The sequence below is a fragment of the Littorina saxatilis genome, unplaced genomic scaffold (genome assembly GCF_037325665.1).
Source record: "Littorina saxatilis isolate snail1 unplaced genomic scaffold, US_GU_Lsax_2.0 scaffold_347, whole genome shotgun sequence".
Lineage (NCBI taxonomy): Eukaryota > Metazoa > Mollusca > Gastropoda > Littorinimorpha > Littorinidae > Littorina > Littorina saxatilis.
Genome location: NW_027128428.1, coordinates 99,955 through 125,001, shown reverse-complemented (window position 1 = coordinate 125,001; position 25,047 = coordinate 99,955). Strand labels below are relative to the sequence as shown.

At 42.2% G+C, this 25,047-nt stretch overlaps 1 protein-coding gene across 1 annotated transcript in view; it reads right to left on the bottom strand.

Annotated features, from left to right (window-relative positions):
* LOC138956774 (porphobilinogen deaminase-like) overlaps nucleotides 1–24,525 on the bottom strand; it is a 28,459-nt gene extending 3,934 nt beyond the window's left edge. Inside the window, exons 1-7 of the mRNA XM_070328042.1 lie at nucleotides 24,357–24,525; nucleotides 8,161–8,233; nucleotides 7,575–7,624; nucleotides 3,557–3,690; nucleotides 1,878–2,037; nucleotides 1,135–1,251; nucleotides 477–635 (exon numbers count right to left, since the gene is read on the bottom strand). Of these exons, the coding sequence (XP_070184143.1) occupies nucleotides 477–635; nucleotides 1,135–1,251; nucleotides 1,878–2,037; nucleotides 3,557–3,690; nucleotides 7,575–7,624; nucleotides 8,161–8,233; nucleotides 24,357–24,401 (738 nt within the window). The 5' untranslated portion in view covers nucleotides 24,402–24,525. The remainder of the gene's footprint in view (nucleotides 1–476; nucleotides 636–1,134; nucleotides 1,252–1,877; nucleotides 2,038–3,556; nucleotides 3,691–7,574; nucleotides 7,625–8,160; nucleotides 8,234–24,356) is intronic.
* Between the last annotated feature and the right edge of the window lie 522 nt (nucleotides 24,526–25,047).

Below are 25,047 nucleotides of genomic sequence, written 5' to 3'. Positions count from 1 at the left end.
ACTTACAAAAATATAAATTTTTTTTTCTTCTTTTTATTCAGGTTTTTGGTGTTCAAATTTATGTCACAACTTTTGGTTTCCATGTTACGAAGCATGAACGTAGACAAACAACCGGTGGAGTTATTTTTAATTCTTTGTCTGCAGGCCATTTAGAACATATTGGACCAGTATCTATTAATGTCTCAGTTAAGTAAAGAAAAGTCAACTTCGTAACACAGCGCTGAAAGTCCACGAAATGGGGCACTGGCCTTTGGCTAGTACTTCTCATAATTTACTAGCCAGAGAGCAAATGTTTGTAACATGGTTTTCCCTGGTACCCTGGGCTCTGGAGAATGACCTAGATACAAAGACCCACACTACACAAAATGTACCAACCAGTGTTCTGGGGAAGGAGCTTCAGCCACGCAGCAGTCCATCGAACCATAAAGCAAATCTATCCTAGCTACAAAGACCCAAACCACACAAAATGTACCAACCAGTGTTCTGAGGAAGGAGCGTTCAGCCACGCAGCAGATGGCGGCGTCAAGGTCATGTAGATTAGCCAACAGCTTCAGAGTTCCCTCGTCGCCAGTCCGACATTCCACCGCAAGCGCCCCCTGGCAGACAGCGTACATGCAGTCTTCTGGACTCAGCACCTGAAGACAGAGACAGTGGGGGGTCACAACTTTTGCACATCACAACAGCCATGTTCCCAGGCCTCAGACTGATGAATCTCATTGTTTACGCAGGGTGTTAAATGGTTATTGCTGACTCTCAACCACTAACATTCTGCATGTCTGATTATTTTGAGTTTGACTTTAGGATTGCTGGCTGATTTAAGAAACGACGCCTCAATGCTATGATGCCTCTGTCATTTATTGCTGACTTGCCCAATCTCCACACTCAAGCTCAGATACACGCACAATGAAACTCATACAGTAGAACCCCCCCCTTTAAGACCCCACAATTTAAGACTTCCCCCCTTTTAAGAATTTGTTTTTTTCAACACTTTCTGTTCATAACGTCTGTGAATATACCTCCGTTTTAATACTCCCTCCTTTTTAAGATTTTTGGAGTTTTAAAAGGGGGTTTCCACTGTATAAGAAAGAATGACAGGACGATGTAAAGACATAATATAATGCAAGATATACAGACCTCTGCTATAAGATGGTGCCAGTTCATCCTCTCCAGGCCAGACACGGCCAGAATGATGGCATCGTAGCCGCTGCCGTCTTCAGACAACTTGCGGAACCTGGTGTTCAGGTTACCACGCTGCGGCATGGTCAAGGAATGGCAATGTGAACATATGTAGAGATGCATGCTGGGAATACAACTCTCTTGAATGGCAATGTGAACATGTGTAGAGATACATGCTGGGAATACAACTCTCTTGAATGGCAATGTGAACATGTGTAGAGATACATGCTGGGAATACAACTCTCTTGAATGGCAATGTGAACATGTGTAGAGATACATGCTGGGAATACAACTCTCTTGAATGGCAATGTGAACATGTGTAGAGATACATGCTGGGAATACAACTCTCTTGAATGGCAATGTGAACATGTGTAAAGATACATGCTGGGAATACAACACTCTTGAATGTGTATGCCTGCAAGTTCAAAAGCAGGATAGTAGCAAAATGGTGCACAAGCGTATTTCCTTCAATGCCTGAATTGCTTGGTGAACTTATATACTTATTCATGGAGAGACTCTCTCTCTCCGACTTTCTCTCTCTCACACACACACACAAAAACTCTCACACACACACATAACGCTTTACAGCCATACTGACACGCACACAACCGCCACTACTTCCACAAACACAGAACTATGCACTAGCTAACACAAAAACAATCAGCAACCACAAAACGGGCACACAACACAGCCAAGGATACGATGTTCTCAATCTTGAAGTTGGGGAATTTTCGCTGCAGCTGGGCTGCTCGTCTCAAAGCGCTGGTGCCGATGACGCTCCCGGGGGGAAGGTCGGCCAGCTTCTTCCCACTCCCAGTGTACTTGGGGTGCATCACTACTGCATCGTGGGGGTTGTCTCTCCTGATGGCGAAAAACAACATTGTTAAAAGTTAGCATAGTGGGAAAATGTAACAGGGTGGGGTTTAAGGTTCAAGTGTGGGGTTGGAAAAACCGTTGCTGGACAGTCATACAAAAAACACACACACACACACAAAACATAAACAAGGAGACAAAAAAACTGAGAAAAGCATACACACACCCACCCCGGCAAGGGAAAGGAAGTCAGCTAGAACATGATACAAACATTTTAGATCCTGTTCAATGCTCAGCTTCAACACCAAACCAGATAAACATGCAACTAAAGAGAATAAAATATCACCAGATTTCATGCACGAAAACATGACTTTGTAAAAAATAAAAGCCAGTGAACAGTTTTGAAAAAAACAAAACACACACAAAAACTAATGCAAAATTGATCAAACAGGAATTCTCAAGAACAATCTCTGGTTTTGAACTACCTCCGTCAAACCCATGCCTGTGAATTATAAACAGTGACAGAAATGTATTTGAAAATGTCATGCTTGTAGTAGTATTATTTTGCTAGTTTACTTCTGGAGTATACAACTCAATGTGTAAAGTAGTGTTTGTCAAGATTAAATCAAAAGCGCGGAGAGCACAGTTAATTGTGGTTCGCGCTATATAAGCTCACCATAATAATAATAACAAGAAGAGCAAACGCTCGATCGAGTCACTTTCGCAGTTCTGAATATTATATGAGGCATCAGATGGACAGGAAGAAATTGCTATTCACAACACAATGAGTCACGTTCACATAAAATTTGAGCCCGGTCACTTTTATAGTTTCCGAGAAAAGCCCAACGTTAAGTTGTGTGTTGCCGAACAGAAAAGGCTAGTTATCTCCCTTGTTTTTCTGATAACGTTCGTAAAAGGCTACAGATGTAAATACTTTGATGTAAAGAATAATCCTACAAAGTTTCAATCACATCCGATGAACTTTGTCAAAGATATAAAATGTCTAATTTTTCCTTTGACGCTGACCTGTGACCTTGAAAAAGGTCAAAGGTCAACGAATCCATCGTTAAAGTGTAGAGGTCATTGGAGGTCACGACTAAACAAAATATGAGCCCGATCGCTTTGATAGTTTCCGAGAAAAGTCCAACGTTAAGGTGGTGTCTACGGACGGCCGGCCGGACAGACTAACACTGACCGATTACATAGAGTCACTTTTTCTCAAGTGACTCAAAAATGTACATTGGAGATAAAGCTTAGTTGGACATATTGTTGTCGGGGTGGGTTGGGGGGAAAAATGATATTTTTTGCGTGAGATGACTTATGTTCATCCGCTGGACCCAAAAAGCAACCACCACCAAATCAAATCAAATCACTTATGTTCAAATTTTACAATCCGCCCAACGCAAAACAAACAACTTCACAGCATTTTAATATGCTCCTGATTCACATTTAAATCAACTTAGCAATTGCTGCACTGACTTAACCGAGCGTGACTTCACACTTTGGAGTAGGAAAACAAATCAAATTATGACAACCATGACAAAACAAAATTAAAGCACACGCTCACTTGAGAACTGCTCCAATCACAAGACCGTGAGGAATTTCTGTGGGGAGATCTTTGAGGGAGTGGACAACGAAGTCCACCTTCTTCTTCAGCAAGGCTTCTTCCAGCTCCCGAGTGAACAGAGACTTCTCTCCAATCTGCACACACAAAAAGGAGGAAATCTTTGTACATGTTCAACAAACAAACAAAATCAAAAAACAAGAAAGGTAGGTTGTTGGAACGTTTGTTATTGACAAAACAATACATTACATTCACAAATATATCGACCCAACAATCTTTGAAGTGCACAAACTAACAAGACCTTAGCTTGATTGAATGTTTCGGCCGCTTGTTGGGAAAGTCCCAAGCGATTGAAACAAACAAACAAACAAACAGACAAAACCAATCCCTCCAAAAATGAAAACCAAAAACATGTACACAGAAAATAACAAGTCGCGTAAGGCGAAATTACTACATTTAGACAAGCTGTCGAACTCACAGGATGAAACTGAACGCACTGTATTTTTTCACCAAGACAGTACAGCTTCGTCAATTCCCGCGTGAAGGAAATCGCTCACCTCCCACGTGCAAAACGTAGTGACATTGACACGCCAGATTAGCGCGGTTGCGATTTGTGCTAAGCAGGAAAGCGCACTTTTCTGTATTCTTGTTAACTTTCTGAGCTTGTTTTGAATATAACCTATCATATCTATATGTTTTTGGAATCAGGAAATGATAAAGAATAAGATGAAATCATTTTTGGATCGATTTCTTAAATTTTAATCGTAAGACTAATTAATCTATTTTCGTTAATTGTGATCACATTTTAAGAGTAAACATGACATATGTATATATTTTTAGATTTAGAATGTGAGGAAGAATACGATGCAATTAATTTTAAATCTGTTTGCAAAAAATCGATTTTAATGACAACTTTAATGAGCAAACTCATTAATTAATTTTCAAGCCTCCAAGCTGAAATACAATACCAAAGTCCGGGCTTCGTCGAAGATTACTTGACCAAAATTTCAACTAATTTGGTTGAAAAATGAGAGCGTGACAGTGCCGCCTCAACTTTCACGAAAAGCCGGATATGACGTCATCAAAGACATTTATCAAAAAAATGAAAAAAACGTCTGGAGATACCATACTCAGGATCTCTCATGTCAAGTTTCATGAAGATCGGTCCAGTAGTTTAGTCTGAATCGCTCTACACACACACACACACACACACACACAGACACACGCACATACACCACGACCCTCGTTTCGATTCCCCCTCGATGTTAAAATATTTAGTCAAAACTTGACTAAATATAACAAGAAGGGCAAAGCCCATACGACTCACATGCTTGACCTCGACCTTTAGGGTAACTAAACCTAGCAATGACATCATACACTAAGAACTGCTTTACACATTTTTCCTACCAAAATACATGTGACCTTGACCCAAGGTCAAGGTCATCCAAGGTCATGCAACACAAAGCTGTTAATTCAAGACATAGGAAGTACAATGGTGCTTATTGGCTCTTTCTAGCATGAGATATGGTCACTTTTAGTGGTTCACTACCTTATTTTGGTCACATTTCATAAGGGTCAAAGTGACCTTGACCTTGATCATATGTGACCAAATGTGTCTCATGATGAAAGCATAACATGTGCCCCACATAATTTTTAAGTTTGAAACAGTTATCTTCCATAGTTCAGGGTCAAGGTCACTTCAAAATATGTATACAATCCAACTTTGAAGAGCTCCTGTGACCTTGACCTTGAAGCAAGGTAAACCAAACTGGTATCAAAAGATGGGGCTTACTTTGCCCTATATATCATATGTAGGTGAGGTATTCAATCTCAAAAACTTCAGAGAAAATGGGAAAAATGTGAAAAATAGCTGTTTTTTAGACAACATTTATGGCCCCTGCGACCTTGACCTTGAAGCAAGGTCAAGATGCTATGTATGGTTTTTGGGGCCTTGTCATCATACACCATCTTGCCAAATTTGGTACTGATAGACTGAATAGTGTCCAAGAAATATCCAACGTTAAAGTTTTCCGGACGGACGTCCGGACGTCCGGACGGACGGACGGACGACTCGGGTGAGTACATAGACTCACTTTTGCTTCGCATGTGAGTCAAAAATGAAAAAAACCGTCTGGAGATACCATACTCAGGATCTCTCATGTCAAGTTTCATGAAGATCGGTCCAGTAGTTTTCTCTGAATCGCTCTACACACACACACACACATACACCACGACCCTCGTCTCGATTCCCCCCTCTACGTTAAAACATTTAGTCAAAACTTGACTAAATGTAAAAATGAAAAAAACGTCTGGAGATACCATACTCAGGATCTCTCATGTCAAGTTTCATGAAGATCGGTGCAGTAGTTTTCTCTACACACACACACACACACACACGCACATACACCACGACCCTCGTCTCGATTCCCCCTCTACGTTAAAACATTTATTCAAAACTTGACTAAATGTAAAAAGAGAAGGGAAGGAAAACAACAAAAAACAAAATAAAGGACGGCTGACACACATCAGTGATTGTAAAACCTGTAGCATGTTGCACCTTCCCACCCACCCATGAAAATAAGAAAAGCTCAACCTCAATCCTTAATTCTGTAATGCAGTATTGGCGTTAACCGGTAATTACCGGTATTTTACCGGTTACAAATAGAAAATACCGGAACAAAAATGGCTGCCGGTATGACCTATGGGTTGATTTTTGAACTACTGGTTTTTTTCGCTGGTTAAACAACTAAACTAGTACTCTGAGTTGGACTCTTACTGGTTCCAATGACCAGATTACCGTTTTTTTGTGGACAGTTTGCATCATAAAAGTTTGCGTACCGGTTTGAAAACATTCTAGCGCCATCACTGGTAATGATGACAATGACTACACCCAAAGAGGGACAGACAGACGTAATTGTTTTCTTTTCCTTCACATCTGCTATGGAAAGGAAATTTTTTTTAAATAAAAGAGAGAGAGATATACCTAACCAAATAACCTTCTTTAACGGCCATAATAAAATTATTAACAACCATCATATTTATGTTTTGTCTTTGCCAGCTACTTGTATTCTGGGACCTTACTTGTTTGTATACGACGCTTTCACACCAACGGGAAGTGACAGGAAGAGAGTAAAAGCTACACTAAATACAATGTACACACACACACCTACACACACCCATGGCCGTACACACACACCTACACACACACCCATGGTCGTACACACACACACCTAAACACACCCATGGCCGTACACACACACCTACACACACACCCATGGCCGTACACACACACTTTTGACTTGGGCCTAAAAGATAATGTCTTTCTTTCTTTATTTGGTATTTAACGTCGGTTTCAACCACGAAGGTTATATCGCGATGGGGAAAGGATGGGGGGGGGGGGGGGGGGGGGGGGGAGATGGGATAGAGCCACTTTTTAATTGTTTCTTGTTCACAAAAGCACTAATAAAAAAATTGCTCAAGGGGCTTGCAATGTAGTACAATATATGACCTTACTGGGAGAATGCAAGTTTCCACTACAAAGGACTTAACATTTCTTACATACTGCTTGACTAAAATCTTTACAAACATTGACTATATTCTATACAAGAAACACTTAACAAGGGTAAAAGGAGAAACAGAATCCGTTGGTCGCCTCTTACGACATGCTGGGGAGCATCGGGTAAATTCTTCCCCCTAACCCGCGGGGGTGAAAAGATAATGTATTCCTCACTGAAACATTATTCAAATCTAAGCCCTACTTCCCAAATCCTGTTAAACCCCTTTACCATTACTTTGGGCTGACATCCGCTTTACAGTTTACCCAATACCCAATCCTTCCCTCTCACCCACAACAAACACACATCCCCCCTCCCCCCAATACAACCACCTCTTCCCTTCTACTCCAGTTTTACTGAAGTCCGACTATCTCTCTACATCAGTACATGCACTTAATTCTAAGGTCAATCAAAAATAAAATAATCTTTTATCAAACAACCTGTTTCCATAAGTTCAATGTTCTTACCTTGGACAGAGCAGAGTCCAGTATCTTGTCCCCAGTTGTGTGCATGGTAACTGAAACAGTCATGAAACACAGACTTTATTGACATTTACTGATTTAGCTTCAGGAGTTTTCACATAAAATGCTTTTATGACAGATTGTGTCATAAACAGACTCAAAGTGGAGAGGAAAAGTTTACCTCGGGTTGCCGTTTTGGGATAGGACCTGAGCAGCAAATAGCATCCATATGGGCTGAGATTTCAGCTGATAATTGTTCACACAAGAATGAACAGTTAATTACACAAGTAACTGCATCAGCCAAAAAAAAAAGAAAAACAATAAACAGCTTAAAGAGAAAGAGAGACATACAGAAAACCTAAACTTGTCACCTAATATGAGGGAAGAAAAAAGCAGAAAAAAAAGACGGGGTAATCGTAAAAAGATTTATTTAAAGGACGACAGACTAAAAGAAAGAAAGAAAGATAACTCAAATTCAAGTACAACTCCCACGCATAAATTAGGTCTATAGAAACAAGAGCACTGACAAGATGAAACAAAATACAATAGCTTATAATATCCAGCTCTCTCTGATCATTAATAATATACCTACTTGTTTCAAACTTGAGGCTGGCATCTCTTCGTTTTAAGTGTTCTATGACAGTCCTAGTCTGTATCAATGCCAGCTGCAACAGACAAATCAGACATGAGTGCATCAGTTTATTGTTAAATTCAATGTTCAAGTCATTGACTACACAATAACCATGTACATAGAGCTTACCCACAACATTCACTGACCTTTCAATATGAGCAACGTACTTCACTCCAGTCAGAGTCCACACATACACAAAAGTCATAACTCCACAACAAAACATAACAACTTCAATATAAATATTTGTACATTGTACTGTATGAAACCGAAAAAAGCACGCACACAACATACAATTAATTTCGTCTTCTACAAATGTACTTTTAACATATTTTGTAACAATCTTTGCTTACACAAATTACATTAATTTGTTATTTAGTTAATTTTCTGCAGAATGTTTTTATTTTTTTTATTTTTTTTTTAACATAATGTTTGTTTTCAAACAACAACCTCAAACTACATTCTTTTTGCATCAGCACATGCATTTGTTATGAAAATAAACCAGGTATCTTTTGTCACTTGTCTGTTACTTTGCTTTAGAACATAACCACAAAAATACACACATTGTACAGAAAATAAACCCCTAAAAGTAAAAGACCACACAGCTAACAGCTGTACAACGCATGACTTTCCACCCATTCCAAGGCCATGGAAGCAAAAAGGCAAATGTCAAAGTTGTGTGCACAGAAATTGCGATGCAGGTTGCATCAGAGCAGCTGCATCAGAGTTCGGTGCCCAGTGCATACGTGTTTAACTTTCACTGCCTCTATTTGCAAAAGCGGGATGGGAGAAAACTGCCATTGTTCCTCTTACTCCGGGGGCAGACCAGAACAATATGTGTCCCACATTTGCTAAGAAGGTTCAGTTTACAGTTTGTAGCTCAACCTTCAGAAAAGCAAGAACAGCACAAATTTTTTCAGAGGGTTGAAATCTTATCAGAGATACAGGTATAAGAGCAGTACAGCTCTACTTTGTCTCCTTTTTGCAACTGTTGCTAGATGGAAGGGAGAAACCTAGCATTGTATTCGGCGATTTGTTGTTAAAGAAGAAGGAGAAAAAGATGAAGTATCACACCAAATCTACCTACAAATCAAGCCAAATCTACCTACAAATCAAGCCAAATCTACCTACAAATCAAGCCAAATCTACCTACAAATCAAGCCAAAACGGCTACAAAATGCTTGAAACAATAGAATGAATAGAATGAGTACAGTTTAAGAGTCTTTTTCTTGCTTTCTTTGCTGGTCAGTTATAGGATCACCTAAAGACCCCCAAAACTCTTCTGCAGACATGGCGACTTGCATACAATGGAGGCCCCCCTAGTTTTAAAACACTCTTTCTCAGACATGTTTGTACACACATTCAGTAATTATAAACAGTTTATCATTTTAAAGCTGAGACCTTCTCTTTTCATTTTGTTAAGAGCTGATTTTCACACGGATTTCTTGGCAGTCTTAAAATGGCGTTTCACGGCACTGTACATGATATTTAACTACAAACACCATGTAGTACCTCTACCAGGCATAATATAATACATATCAACCCAGCTGTCCTCTTTTCTGTTCAAAATGGACATACAGTTTTCACACCCCCCCATGACTGAGATTGCAGGAAGAAGTTTGATTTCACATCTGAGAGATCCATGTCCTGTTGGTTGCGAGCAATACCAGTTTATTCTTGTCACAAAACGACCTCAACAGGATATGAATATATACATTATGATGCCAAATCAGGCTCATTTGCATTTTCACTGTCATGTCCGGTTCAATTCAAAGGGAAACGAAAACCCACGTAAAAGAAGAAATGACATGCAATTCAAGAGATATAATATGTATGCACAAGTTGATGGTAGACATTTCAATAAGGGAAATATCAAACAATTGTTCATTATAGGTTCATCTATCAGATTGTCATGTCAACAAAACTTAGCTTCTGCCTCACTAGAAGTGATAGTACCTGCTATTCAGACTTGGTCGTGTGACAGACGTTTTCTTCCACACGAGATTACGTTGATTGTCTAACTCAGCCTCACGGCTTTGTTAGACATCAGCTAATCGAGTGTGGAAGAAAACTCTGTCACACGACCAAGTCGGAATAGCATTTATGTCTCACAGCTTCAACAGAGGAGAGAACAAACACGTTTTGCGTACTCAAGCTTGACAAAACTTAACACAGGAGCAGCCACTGTCGAGAGATCTACTTTTTGACGGAAGTGACCGAACAACTATGAATGATGTCTCTGTGTGCGCGCCTTCGTGAGCGAGGCTGGTACTACATATTGTTCATACGAAATGACAAACACAGGTTACAAGCGATAACGCGCAAAAGTACTGGTTTATTATTTTACATCTGACACTAGGGATCAGTAATGTATATATATCGTTACAGTACCACGTATTGCGGTAAAAAACTTATGAACAGAAAGAAAAAGAGAAAAGAAAACAAATTATTAGACATGGCAAAAGTATCAAATGCATTAACAAGACACGAGAAGTAAAAACAAGAAAAATAAACAATCACAAGACAGGAGAAGACAAACAGACAAGAAAGTTACAATTACCAAACACTCGTTGGTTAGTCCTTCAACAACAATAAAGAGTTACGTTCTGTACGTTCAACAACAATAAAGAATTACGTTCCGTACGTTCAACAATACCATAAGCACTAAGAATACTCAAGAAACTTAGCATACATACGTTTAAAACCAAAATGGCTACTTTCAGAAAAATACAAAAACGTTGACTCATCAGGCCAGGAATACAAAGCAAACTGTCATACCAAAAAAGTCTAACGACAACGTTCCTGCGTTAATCAAAGTCACAAACAAGATATTTACTCATCCACTTTCCCTCAATAACGTTACAAGAAATAAGCCCGTTTACAAACGATCACCACAGACCGCAAGCTTCTTTTACCTAAATTCTTTTAACGTAAGGCTGAAAAAGTCGGAGAAAACGTTTCACTTCGAACTTCGTTAACCACAGAAAACACAAGTTATCATTATAAACATTAGCGACTTTCTAGCGTCTACAAAACATTGCTGTACGTTCACAACACTAGAACAGTTGAACACACAATAAAGAAACACTACAACAAGTCAGACTTTCAACTCACGTTATACATAAACAACTCACAAAGTCATTACAAAATGGCGACCAAAACACAACACAAACAAGTAACAACAAAATTACCTTATGCGCTGTGTGGGTTGACCAGCAGTACCAAAAACGTGTTGCCTCACAAACGAAGGGCACAAAACGATTCACACTTGAGAAACAACTGTCTCCAAGAACATTACGTTGACGTTAAAACATAAGAAACACTCCGTTGGTTCACTTGATAACCTTCATACGTTTACATCAAAACCAAACGCTTCCTAAAACCCTCAGATCGACTCACGAGACAGGAGTCAAGCAGCGGTATTTATGGAAACAAAAACCTAACATGGAATAGTTATTCAAAAGTCAAAGGTCACCGGATTGACCAACCAACAACATTCCTAAGACAGAATCGGGTGAAACTACTATTTTACAACCAATCAGTAACCGATCACGCACTCCGTGCATGCTCAAAACTTAAAACGGTATATTTAACAGAAAGAACATCAAGGAACTAGCTGACATCACAAAGCTAAAAACACGTGAGTCACACGTATTCTAAAACTTGCAACGCAGATTCGCAGGGCTCACCTCAAAATCAAAACACGGAAAATAGCACGTGAATCTCACGGTGTTCTAAGACTAAACGACGCAGTTTGTGACGCTCCGACCAAAACCAGGTCACAACAACTGAACAAGGAGCACGTGAATTTCACGTAAAAATATTAACGCTCCACAAAACGGGTCACAACAAGGTGCCACGATAAAAACACGGTTTACTTCTTTTTACATCGTGCAATGACTTGAGCAAACGTAATTACAACAAAAAGTAGGTGAATGCATGCCACATCGGCATGCACACTCCCACCGGAAATTATATTAATATAATTTACTTCAAAAACCTTTGTACAAACATGTTCCTTATATCAAAAGAAGAATAACGCAGATTTAGACATTTCAAATTTACAACTCAAAATCATTGTGTTGCAAAACATTTACACAACAATATTATGGTTCAATCACTTTCAGTGTCTCAACACATCTCGTTTCAACTAAAAGCCACTAGTCATTTACTCGACGGCATAAAAAACGCACCACTTAAATCATAAATGTCCGTTACATCATCTGGTATAAAAACAAACCGCAACTGTCAAATTGGAAAAACACTCCAAAGTTCATTGTTCTTTCAAGTTTGCTTACACAGCTTTGTCTTTGTGATTTTCACAATCTACTAACACAGTCATTTTGTGAATCGGTCGCTCTAATATGCGACTATCACCAGTGGGACGGCCGTGATTGTCTAGAGCCTTTGTTCCAACATGCACTTTCACTCGTCTGACCAGTCCATCAGATCCAGGCATCACTTCGACTACACGAGCCATGCACCACTCTGATCTGCACGAGTTCTGGTCATGCAAGACAACAACATCTCCCACCTGTACGTTTGCCTGGGGACGTTGCCAGACACGACGTTTCTGCAAAAGTGAAAGGTACTGGCTCTTCCATAGCAGCCAGAATTCGTCTGCCATCCGCTGGACACAGCGCCAACGTTTCCTGGCGTACAAGTCTGGATCTTCAAACACACCAGGGGGCGGAAGGATGGCACCTGACTTCATGGTGAGGACGTGGTTGGGGGTCAAAGGGCGTGGTCCATCTGCCGATTCCAGTGACTCGACAGACAGTGGTCGACTGTTCACGATGGCCATCACCTCGTATAGGAACGTACGAAGTGATGAGGTAGTGAGACGCTGGCCTGATCTTCTGAGAAGACCATTCAGGATGCTGCGTATCGTTCGGATCTGACGCTCCCAAACGCCACCCATGTGACTAGCTGCAGGGGGGTTGAACTTGAACTCACATTTGCTTTCCAGCATCTTTGATGTCAGTCGTTCAGAGTCCATCTCCTTCCATGCCAGTTTGAACTCGTTGCATGCACCTACAAAGTTCGTTCCTTTGTCACACCAAATGCGTGATATGTTTCCTCGCATGGAGACAACAATGCGTAGGGCGTTGATGAAGGAATCACTTGACATGTCATCCAGGGTTTCAATGTGGATTGCCCTAGAGGCAAAACACGTCACGATCAGTCCGTACCTTTTCACCTCCCTACGTCCATCTTTGACGTGAAATGGGCCGAAACAGTCAATGCCACAGTACGTGAACGGTGGGGATGGGTCAATACGCTCTGGAGGGAGGTCGGCCATCTTCTGTCCAGCTGGCCCTGAGCGATGCCATCGGCAGTGAACACAGCGGCGCACCAACGAAGAGACGACGTGACGAATGCCAATGATCCAGAAACCGCTGGCTCGTACTTGGTTGATCGTGAACATTCTCCCTTGGTGGGCTATCGCGGCATGACAATCCTGAACCACCAGCAAAGAGAAGTGACTGTCTCGAGGTAATAGTATGGGAAACTTGTCAGCTGAAAAGGATGATGAATTTTGAGAGCGACCATATACTCTCAGTATACCATCAGTGTCTTTGTGAGCGTTGAGTGCCTGAAGCTGGTTGCGTAAAGAAGGCGTTGGGCGTTCAAAATGTTCTTTCTGAAGACATACGATGAACTTCTTCTCAGTGACTTCAAGCACTTCAAGGGGAGACGACTGGTGCCCCTTAATGGCATTGCATTTGCGTACCAAAACAGCCATGGCTCTTATCAGAGATGTCTTGGAGGAGAATCGTTGGGCGATCTGCTCAAACGACTGAACAGACACTTCTTTAGAGGTAGTAGCCTTGCACACTTTCACCTCAACATCGTCATCTGGGATCTCGAAAAAGTCATCTGATTCCGGAAGGGACTGGCTCAAGAATGCGGGACCATGGAACCACTCTGATGTCATGAGGTCACTCACAGACAATCCCCGTGATGCATAATCAGCTGGGTTCTCCTTTGTAGAAACATGATTCCACTGACTGGCCTGTGAGAACTGACGTATTTGTTGGACTCTATTTGCGACAAAGACGTGAAAACGCTTGGACTCGTTCTTCAAATAAGCGAGTACAATCATAGAGTCAGTCCAAAAGAAATGTTCAATGCTCTCAAAGTCCAGTTCTTCTTGAAGAAATCTTGCCATCTTGACGGAAAGTACTGCTGCCGTTAGCTCCAGACGAGGGACAGTGACGTGTCGAAGCGGAGCCACGCGTGCTTTGGCGACTACAAGCGTACTGTGAATGTTGCCTAGATGATTCTCAAAGCGAAGGTACGAACACTGGCCGTATCCTGCTGTAGACGCGTCTGAGAAGTGATGTAGCTCGACATTCTTCACGGTGCCAAAGTCTGTAGGCAAGTAGTTCCTGGGTACCTTGACGCAACCCAGGCGGGATAGATCCTTCAGCCACTCTTCCCAACGTTCTTGAAGCGATGGTGGCAGCGGATCGTCCCAGCCGAGCTCCTGGCGACATAGTTCCTGGAGGATCAATTTTCCAGTCAGCAAAAAGGGAGCCAGAAAACCAAGGGGGTCGTAGACTGATGCAATTGTAGAGAGAACTCCTCTTCTGTTCGAGGGACCCAGTCTGGGGTTGTCAGTGAAACCCAGCGTGTCATCATCAGTGCACCAGTGAAGGCCAAGAGTCCGCTCAATTTCTGGTGTGCTACAAGGAACTGCGAGTTCTGTGGCCTTGGTTGACGTAACTTCAGAGTCGGGGAAGTACTCTAAAAGTTCCTTTGAGTTGGAGACTATCTTGTGCAGCCTCAATTGTCCGTGTTCACAAATTTCTCTGGCCTTCATGAGCACATCTGCTGCTTCTTCAACAGAGTCTTTGGCTTGAAGTCCATCATCGACATAAAAGTCACGCTGCAGAAAGGCTGATGCCTTGGCGCTGATTGTGGCGTTGTCCTTTGCCACCTGCTTGAGGCCGAAGTTTGCACAGCCTGGTGACGATGTAGCCCCGAAGATGTGCACCTTCATGCGGTAGTCAAGCGGCTGGCCACTCGTATCACCGTCCTTCCACCAAAGGAAGCGCAGAAAGTCTCGATGGGGCTCGGAGACGTGAAACTGGTGGTACATTTTTTCCACGTCACAGGAAAATGCTATGGGACCCTTGCGGAAACGACAGAGAACGCCGGAAAGGGAGCTGATTAGGTCTGGGCCTTGTAGGAGAAGATCGTTCAAGGACGTGCCTAGGTGACGTGCACTACAGTCAAAAACCACACGAATCTTTCCTGGCTTCTTGTCGTTGTACACGCCGTGATGTGGGATGTACCAGCGATTAGGGACCTCGACTTCGTTCTTGGGAATCAGTTCAGCGTCACCTCGCTCCAAAATCACGTTCATGAACTTGATATAGTCTTCACGGTACCCAGGCTTCTTCTCAAACTGGCGTTTCAGTCCCACGAGACGCTTGACTGCGGCACCTCTATTGTCAGGAAGAGACGGTTGTTCTGGACGAAAAGGCAAAGGCATCTCATAGTGACCAGCTTCGTTGACCTTCACGTTCTCCTTCACGATCTTCATGAACTTCACATCATCTTGAGACATGGATCCTGTGTCACTATCAGCAAAGTCTCTCTCCATAACGTGTAGTAGGTCAGTACACGATACCTCATCCACCTGTATTTTGTAGACGTGAGCTGCACTTTCTTCTTTTCTTGATCCTGGCTTGACGACTACGTGCATGGACGAGCCTACACCATCAAAGGCGACGGAATGCGGTGACTTGCCGACGATGCTCCAACCTAACTTAGTCTCTACTGCAAATGGCAGTCCTTGGACAACGTTTAGGGGCATGAGGGCTTCAGCGCAGTCGTAGCCGATGAGGAGGCCTGCTTCGCAGTCAGGGTACAAGGGGGGCAGTTTTGGAGACAGGTGTTGAAGATGTGGGTAAACTTTGACAGTCTCTGAGGTGGGGATTTGCGTGGGGTCAACGGACAGGTAAGGTCGTGAGATGGCAGAAGGGAGCCTGACAAACTCACTGGAGGTAGGAGAGCGGACACGCAATCCAGAGTACTTCCTGCCGGAGACCACAGCATTGTCCTCAGTCAGTGTGGAGACCCTGAGTGTAGTCGGCTGCGATTTGGCTTTAACTTCTTCAGCCACTGACTGCACTACAAAAGTGGCGTTGGACATAGTGTCCAGTAGTGCGTACGTCAGCACTTCTACGTTGGGGTTAGAGTCACTGGAAACGAGAACGGGAACGATCATAGACGTGAAACCGATGCTGTTTTCCTCGCTGGCCTTAAGAGCAGACACCGTAGAGGTCGACGATGACAGTGGCTCTTGAACGTCAGCAGCAGAGGTACGGTAATTGTTCTTGTGTTCACTCGCCCCTTTGGTTTCACTCATACTGTTCTGATACTTGAAATTGTCATCATGAAGACAAGTGGGATGAGCCTTCTTGCACTTCTTGCACGTCTGTTTCTGCATACATTGACGGCTCTGGTGATCCTTACTTCTGAGACATCCGTAGCAGATACGGTTCTTGAACAGAAAATCTCGTATCTCAACCAGAGGCTTCTCTATGAGTTCCTTACATGTCCCAGCGTCATGGTCCGGAAGTTGACAGTGCAGACATGCGGTGACATCCTCTGTCAGGGTTGACAAGTTCGTTGTGAACTTTCTTGGTGTACCCGATGCACTTGTCAAGCCGAAAACAGGGTCGTTAGAAATGTCTGCTTCGAGAGTAACGAACGACACGAGTTCATTGAACAGAGGATACCTCTTCTTTTCAACCTTAGTTCGAGCAACTGTTCTAGACCATCTGTGACTCATCCAGTCTGGGAGCTTTCCGACGATCTTCCGTAGGTACTGGGCATCATCCAGGATGCTCAGTCCACCAACTTCCTGGGCAGCAACGGAACATTGCTGCAAGAAATCGGCCAGACTTCTGAGTCCCTTGGGATCCTTGCTTTTGACTGGGGTCCATTCGTCCAGCTTGGTCCGGAAAGCTTGCGAAACGACGTATGAGTTGCCGAACCGATTTTCCAGCACTTCCATGGCTCTCTCGTAGGCATCACCTTCTCTCAGCAGAAAGAAGCCGGTCACGGCCTCCTTTGCTTGACCTCCGATGTACCGTTGCAGATACAATAACTTCTCACTGCTGGTTATGTTCTGTCTCTCGATGAGGAACGAAAACGACGACCTCCAAATTGGATATTGGAGAGGGTCACCAACAAAAATGCACGGCTCCTGCATCGGCAAACGGTTGATCATCAGAGCGTCTGATAGGGTTTTGGCGAGAGAGTCCATAGGAGTGTCCTGCTTGGCAGGAGTAGCAAGTGGACGTTGGTAGTACGCAGACGGGGGGTAGGAGACAAATGGACGATCTGCATGACATTCCTTGTCAAAGTTCATGTACGCAGGGGGCCTTGCGTTTTCGTTTCCCCAAATAACTTTGGGGGTGGTCTGATGTGGGTCCAGGAATGTGGGCACGAAAGGCTCTGGTTTGGGATGTAGGTGGGTATCATAGGGGAAACAGGGTGGGGTAACTTGAAAACGTCTGTGGTCCATGCGTTGGTGACGTTCTTCTGGGAAGTAGGTGTGTCGTTCTTGCGTCTCATCACCTTCCCTTGTCTCTGGTAGGTGATAGGACCAACCTGTGTGGTCGAGATCAGGCGGGCGAGAGCCTGTGACGCTTGTCGTTGAGTGTCCAACGTTGTGCAGAGGCGGCTGACCAGCGTACGCACCGAGAGGGTGCTGCAGTGTGGTCAGCAGCGCTGTAGGCCGCATGGAGGATGTAGTTGCAGCCGTCGTGTAGTTGGGTGTGAAGGGCTCCTGACGGACGAAAGGAGCGCTCGTTCCGGCGTGATGGGGGGCGTTGACATCCTCTCTACGTTGAGGTCCGTACGCCTCATAGGTGGCGTTGTTGGTAGTAGCGGCGCTTGTAGAGGCGCTGACTCCAACGACGAGGTCCACGACAGGTAACGCGTGCTGTCGTGGCTCAGTCGTTGTGGTTCCTGCGACGAAGTTGGTGACAGCAGCGTTGACAGTAGAGATGTCACGGGTGCTGGCGGCGTTGCAGACAGGAACAGACGTGACGTCCAAGGCTGGCTGGTGTGTCCCTTGATCAGCAATGAAGGCAGCTTGGCAGACAGGAACAGACGCGGCGTCCAAGGCTGGCTGGTGTGTCCCTTGGTCAGCAATGACGGCAGCACCTGTCCCTATTCCTATCGCTGTTTGTTCATTGTTTAGAGGAGGGGCTACAAGACTATACAAGGGAACGAAAGGACGAGGGTGGAACCTAGTGTTCAACAAATCAACTGACGGTAGATCAGGGAGATCCTGCTGAACGGATTCACCTTGTTCCAATACTTGTAACATAGCTTGTTGTTCTCTTAAGCTAATTTTCAATTCGGTGGACTGAATTTGTCTCAAAGCCTTTTTCTGTTTAATATCTTCAAGAGCTGCTTCAGCTGCGTCTTCGGCCTGTCTAGCTGCTGTTCTCTCAGCTTCCTTAGCCTGCCTAGCTGCTTCTTCGGCCTGCCTAGCTGCGTCCTCAGTCTGCCTAGCTGCTGTTCTCTCAGCATATTGTTGTTGTAAGAGATCCAGTTCACTAAACTGAGCTTCCTTTATTGCGTCACCTTCCACTTTTATGGCCAGGGATGCAGCCTCTAGTTTAAGAGCCAATTTAGTGTCTTCAGAGCTAACACTTTTAGAGCGGAGAGACTCGGCGCGAGAAGCTACTTGGCTACCTGATCTCCTGATACCTGACTTGTGGCTAGCTGACTTGTGGATGGCTGACGTAATGCTAGCTGCTTTATGGCTGGCAGTCTTAACACTGGCTGACTTGTGGGTGGATGACCCAACGCTAGGTGTAACACTGCTATGCCTGGAAGTAGGCTTCTTAGTCACCTGCACGCTAGTCGATTGTCTGTCAAGAGCTCGATCAATGTCAAACATAATGTTCTGAACTGTTCTCTGAACATCATCCCAACTTTCCTGAATGGTTTCACCGCTACCAATACTACGAAGACCTTTCTCTATGTCACCAAGATCCTTGTACATGCTCAAAACAATTTGTTTCTGACTGGTTAACGACTCTTGATTAGGAGTTTCTTGGTTAAGCTCTGTTACTACCTCACCGATTGCTCGTTCCAAGAATGTTCGTTGTCTTGCAAAGTTTCTAGTTTTGATCTCAATCTGGTAATCTCTACCTTTTTCAGTAGGCTTAATGTCACGCCTAGGCCTTTGAGAATGTTCATCTTCATCGCCGTTAATGTCATAACCTGAAGCTTCCAATGGATTATCTACTGAAACCTTCTCCATTACAATGTTCGCTTATTCAAAAGCACTAAAAACCTACATAAGGTTTATCTGTTTATAAAGTAAAATGAGTCGATCCGAGGGTCGTTTGGGATAATACACAAAAGTCACAAAAAATGCGCCGGATACGGAGTAGGAAGATCTCTAACCGACAAGTTGATCTATGTCAAACTATGGTTCACTAACACAGTGACAAGTAACAATAAAGTCTTTTGCTGGTTATCAACAGCTACGTTTACGTTCATTGAGCATCAATAACAACAGTTCTTTACATTCACTTGGCTGGACTTCAGCTAAGTTTGTTTACTTTAGCTAAAGTTCTTTCACTGGGCGTCAGCAGCTAAGTTTTTTACTGGACGACAGCAACTAAAGTTTTTTACTTCAGCTAAAGTTCTTTCACTGGGCATCAGCAGCTAAGTTTTTTACTGGACGACAGCAACTAAAGTTTTTTACTGGACGACAGCAACTAAAGTTTTTTACTGTGCGCGCCTTCGTGAGCGAGGCTGGTACTACATATTGTTCATACGAAATGACAAACACAGGTTACAAGCGATAACGCGCAAAAGTACTGGTTTATTATTTTACATCTGACACTAGGGATCAGTAATGTATATATATCGTTACAGTACCACGTATTGCGGTAAAAAACTTATGAACAGAAAGAAAAAGAGAAAAGAAAACAAATTATTAGACATGGCAAAAGTATCAAATGCATTAACAAGACACGAGAAGTAAAAACAAGAAAAATAAACAATCACAAGACAGGAGAAGACAAACAGACAAGAAAGTTACAATTACCAAACACTCGTTGGTTAGTCCTTCAACAACAATAAAGAGTTACGTTCTGTACGTTCAACAACAATAAAGAATTACGTTCCGTACGTTCAACAATACCATAAGCACTAAGAATACTCAAGAAACTTAGCATACATACGTTTAAAACCAAAATGGCTACTTTCAGAAAAATACAAAAACGTTGACTCATCAGGCCAGGAATACAAAGCAAACTGTCATACCAAAAAAGTCTAACGACAACGTTCCTGCGTTAATCAAAGTCACAAACAAGATATTTACTCATCCACTTTCCCTCAATAACGTTACAAGAAATAAGCCCGTTTACAAACGATCACCACAGACCGCAAGCTTCTTTTACCTAAATTCTTTTAACGTAAGGCTGAAAAAGTCGGAGAAAACGTTTCACTTCGAACTTCGTTAACCACAGAAAACACAAGTTATCATTATAAACATTAGCGACTTTCTAGCGTCTACAAAACATTGCTGTACGTTCACAACACTAGAACAGTTGAACACACAATAAAGAAACACTACAACAAGTCAGACTTTCAACTCACGTTATACATAAACAACTCACAAAGTCATTACAAAATGGCGACCAAAACACAACACAAACAAGTAACAACAAAATTACCTTATGCGCTGTGTGGGTTGACCAGCAGTACCAAAAACGTGTTGCCTCACAAACGAAGGGCACAAAACGATTCACACTTGAGAAACAACTGTCTCCAAGAACATTACGTTGACGTTAAAACATAAGAAACACTCCGTTGGTTCACTTGATAACCTTCATACGTTTACATCAAAACCAAACGCTTCCTAAAACCCTCAGATCGACTCACGAGACAGGAGTCAAGCAGCGGTATTTATGGAAACAAAAACCTAACATGGAATAGTTATTCAAAAGTCAAAGGTCACCGGATTGACCAACCAACAACATTCCTAAGACAGAATCGGGTGAAACTACTATTTTACAACCAATCAGTAACCGATCACGCACTCCGTGCATGCTCAAAACTTAAAACGGTATATTTAACAGAAAGAACATCAAGGAACTAGCTGACATCACAAAGCTAAAAACACGTGAGTCACACGTATTCTAAAACTTGCAACGCAGATTCGCAGGGCTCACCTCAAAATCAAAACACGGAAAATAGCACGTGAATCTCACGGTGTTCTAAGACTAAACGACGCAGTTTGTGACGCTCCGACCAAAACCAGGTCACAACAACTGAACAAGGAGCACGTGAATTTCACGTAAAAATATTAACGCTCCACAAAACGGGTCACAACAAGGTGCCACGATAAAAACACGGTTTACTTCTTTTTACATCGTGCAATGACTTGAGCAAACGTAATTACAACAAAAAGTAGGTGAATGCATGCCACATCGGCATGCACACTCTGTATATATATATGTATATGTGAATGACGTCACAGTCATCGTCACAGTCTGTATCTTTTGAAGCATGACGTCTTTCTGTGTCTGCATCCGCGAAATGTTTGTTCTTTCTGGGATCTTTGTCATCTATGTTCAGAACTCTGTCCTTCCAGTTTCAGACTAACAGCTGGCCTCCTGAGCGAGCCACTTTCCAAGGGCAGCTAAATTCGCGTATGGAAACAGTACTAGCTGTCGTCTGGTATGCCGCTTTCAGTATTCTCAGCGTTGAAGAATTTGTAAAGAGAAGAAACGATAACAGCAGGAGAAATAAAAGTTGTGCGTGCATTTTGGGGCTTTTGGAGGGACGATTTCGAGTTTGAATCCGTTCTTGCACATGCTCCAAAGCGTGTAACATACAATCTTGAACACGTTTGCTTTAGTAGTGGCAAAGAAGGAAAGCATGTGACATACTTTTTTTTAAACAAATCTCATTTGTACAATTGCTAAATTTTATCATTACATAAAATCAGGTACAATGTACTGCTAATATCTATATAATAATAATAATAATAATAATAATAATAATAAATGAGCATTTACATAGCGCAACATCATAACTTTACAATTATGCTCTTTGCGCTTGACACATTTAAAATTAAAACACAGTTATACAAGCATTTACATCCACATTCATAGTCAACAACGCTTAATTAAAAGCATACACCATCAAAGATACATTACAAAAGATACAGGTATAACTATAAGAGCAGTACAGCTCTAATTACTGAGCATTAAAAAAACACTGATCTCCCAATCCCAGGACAGTTAAGAGAACACTTAAGTTAAATACATTAATAATCAGTCCCATCCCTCTCTGAAGTGTCCTCATATCTGTCTTATTCTTAAGGCGACACTTTGCTGATCATAAGTCAGATAAGTCAATACTCAGTATCTGTACAGATAACACTGTGAAATTGAATGTAAGTTTTTGTAACATACATTTACCCTTTCTTGTAACAGTGCAAACTGTGACTGTGAGGTAAATTTAAGTCTGTTCATTGTGCCAAAAGTATCTACCATAATATTAATATTCCGCTAAAATTCATTTTGGCAGCATATTAATTATTATGTTATAATCTTATACCCTGGTAACCCCTTTTTTTCATGCACATAAGGTTAGTCTGCTTAACCTTTGTTGATGTTGAGTTGAGTTGCAAGCTTTCAGTTTCATGTTATTTGAATTTAAACTTGTGTTTTGACATCTTGACAGAAGTGGGTGAACATAATAGTTAATACACTGTCAGTGTCAGAGTTATGATACCATGATTGGACATTTTCAATCCTTCTGATTGAGTGTAATAGCTGCAGGCAATTGTAAACTATACAGATCTTCCCATGCCATAAACATCAACCTAGACTACTATTAGTACTACAATGTATACTACTTTTGTTCACTGCCCAAGAATTCCCAGCTTTTAATTAGGAGTAATACCCCAGATGTCCGGGGGGGGGGGGGGGGGGGGGGGGCGCAGTACTGTATGGAACGAGCAAGGCCAGTTAACAAAAACAGTAACAATGACAAAAATAACTACAAAAAGTTAGATATATTCTGCCAAAGTCGTACAAATTAATACGGCATGTACGTTAACCATGTGATCATTCATATTCTCAGGTATTAATAATTTTCACGACTCGGAGTCTGAGAACAACCGAGACTAAATTAAGTCAGCAACTACCCAGGCTTCGACAGATTCTCTAACTTTCTGTAGTTAGTTGAGTCAAACATTGTTACTGTTTTGGTTTTAAGTTGGTGCCTACACCATTCTGTGAATCGCTTCTCATGTATGTCAATTCAATGTGAATACTGAATGTGTATCCGACAGAACACTGATTTGTGAATCATCAAACATTCAATTTCAACCTGATAGTTTCAGAATTGGGTGTATAAAAATACATATGAATTCAAAACAATGCCTCAATATATCATATATAAATATAAAGTGTATAGCCTATTCAAAACAATGCAGTGTATATAATCCTATCAGGCCAACAATGATCGAGTGTAAGTACTGTCACTGTATGTAATCAGTCTTTTTTTCCCCCTGAGCTGGACCTGATCGTATCCATCACAGGTTTAAATTGAAATAATAATTAGCCTCAGGCTTTAGTCCGTTCTGAATGTTGATGGTAAAGAAGGAAGTAGGGGCGACTGGATAAATGACTCAAGGTGGAATGGAGGAGGTGGGCGTGGGCAAGAACAGTACGTGCTTAGCTTTTATGGCAGGCCACGGTGATACACTCTGGCCATTAAACTTCACTGATTCACCCGGTGATATATTCTGATAACGATGGCCTGCTCTATAGTATAGATGCCTACGGCTACACCTGTGACCACGATGAATCTGCAGTTTCTCGCTCGCCTATGTTTGATCACCTTCACACAACACGGAAAGTTACAAACCGGATACATCCAACCGATTTCACCCCAAACATTGGGCTACAAACAAACAGGTTTAACACACTCTCAACCGTATAGATTCAATTGAAACCTACAATATTCCTTCAAAATTACGTTTTGGGGATCTGGGAATCATGGACCGACATCCACTGACACAACAGGTCAGGCTGACTTCGTCTGCATCGGCCCAACCATACGTGGCTGAATTCAATGACAAAACGCACACTTACCTCGCTCTTTCTGGAGCCAACCCGTACTCTTCTTTCCCCCGACATCGTCTTCGAATTGTCCTTACTAACTGAGACTCCTATGCTTGCAGTTTTGACGAGAAACACAGCAATCAGTTTCCCAACACCAAACAGGACATGTGTTGCGAATGTGTATGCAGTTGACGCAAGCGCAGAGAACTCGGTGAATGACGTGACGTCGAATTTCGGTACACAAAAGTTTCAATGTACCCCTACTAAAAAATGTCCACAGATGGTAATGTTGAACTTTAGCGTTGTAAATTCAGGAACGATTTTCAACTGCAATTTGAGCCTATACTTTTGCAGAACCTGCTCTTGTAAGCGTAAATATAACTTTGAAGTTACGGAATGAACTTTACATTCACATGGGTTTTAGAAGGAAACCATAGCTCATAGTCACAGACATTTTTTCAAAGGAGGGGAGACACCGTGCCTCTGTCGATATTACCTATGTAATTTCTCGTCATTTTTTGTCGATCAAATGACCAAATTAATTAACTATACTTAATGTTGGAGCTCAACCCGTCAATTAATTTCACGAGAAATATTCCGGCTTTGGTTGAATTCAAAGGGACTTGAATATAAAAAGCACACCAAGAAGTCAATAATGCCACTGTGGAGATCGCTAGATACCACTGGAATCGAATGGAAGGACAAAGAACATTATGGAACT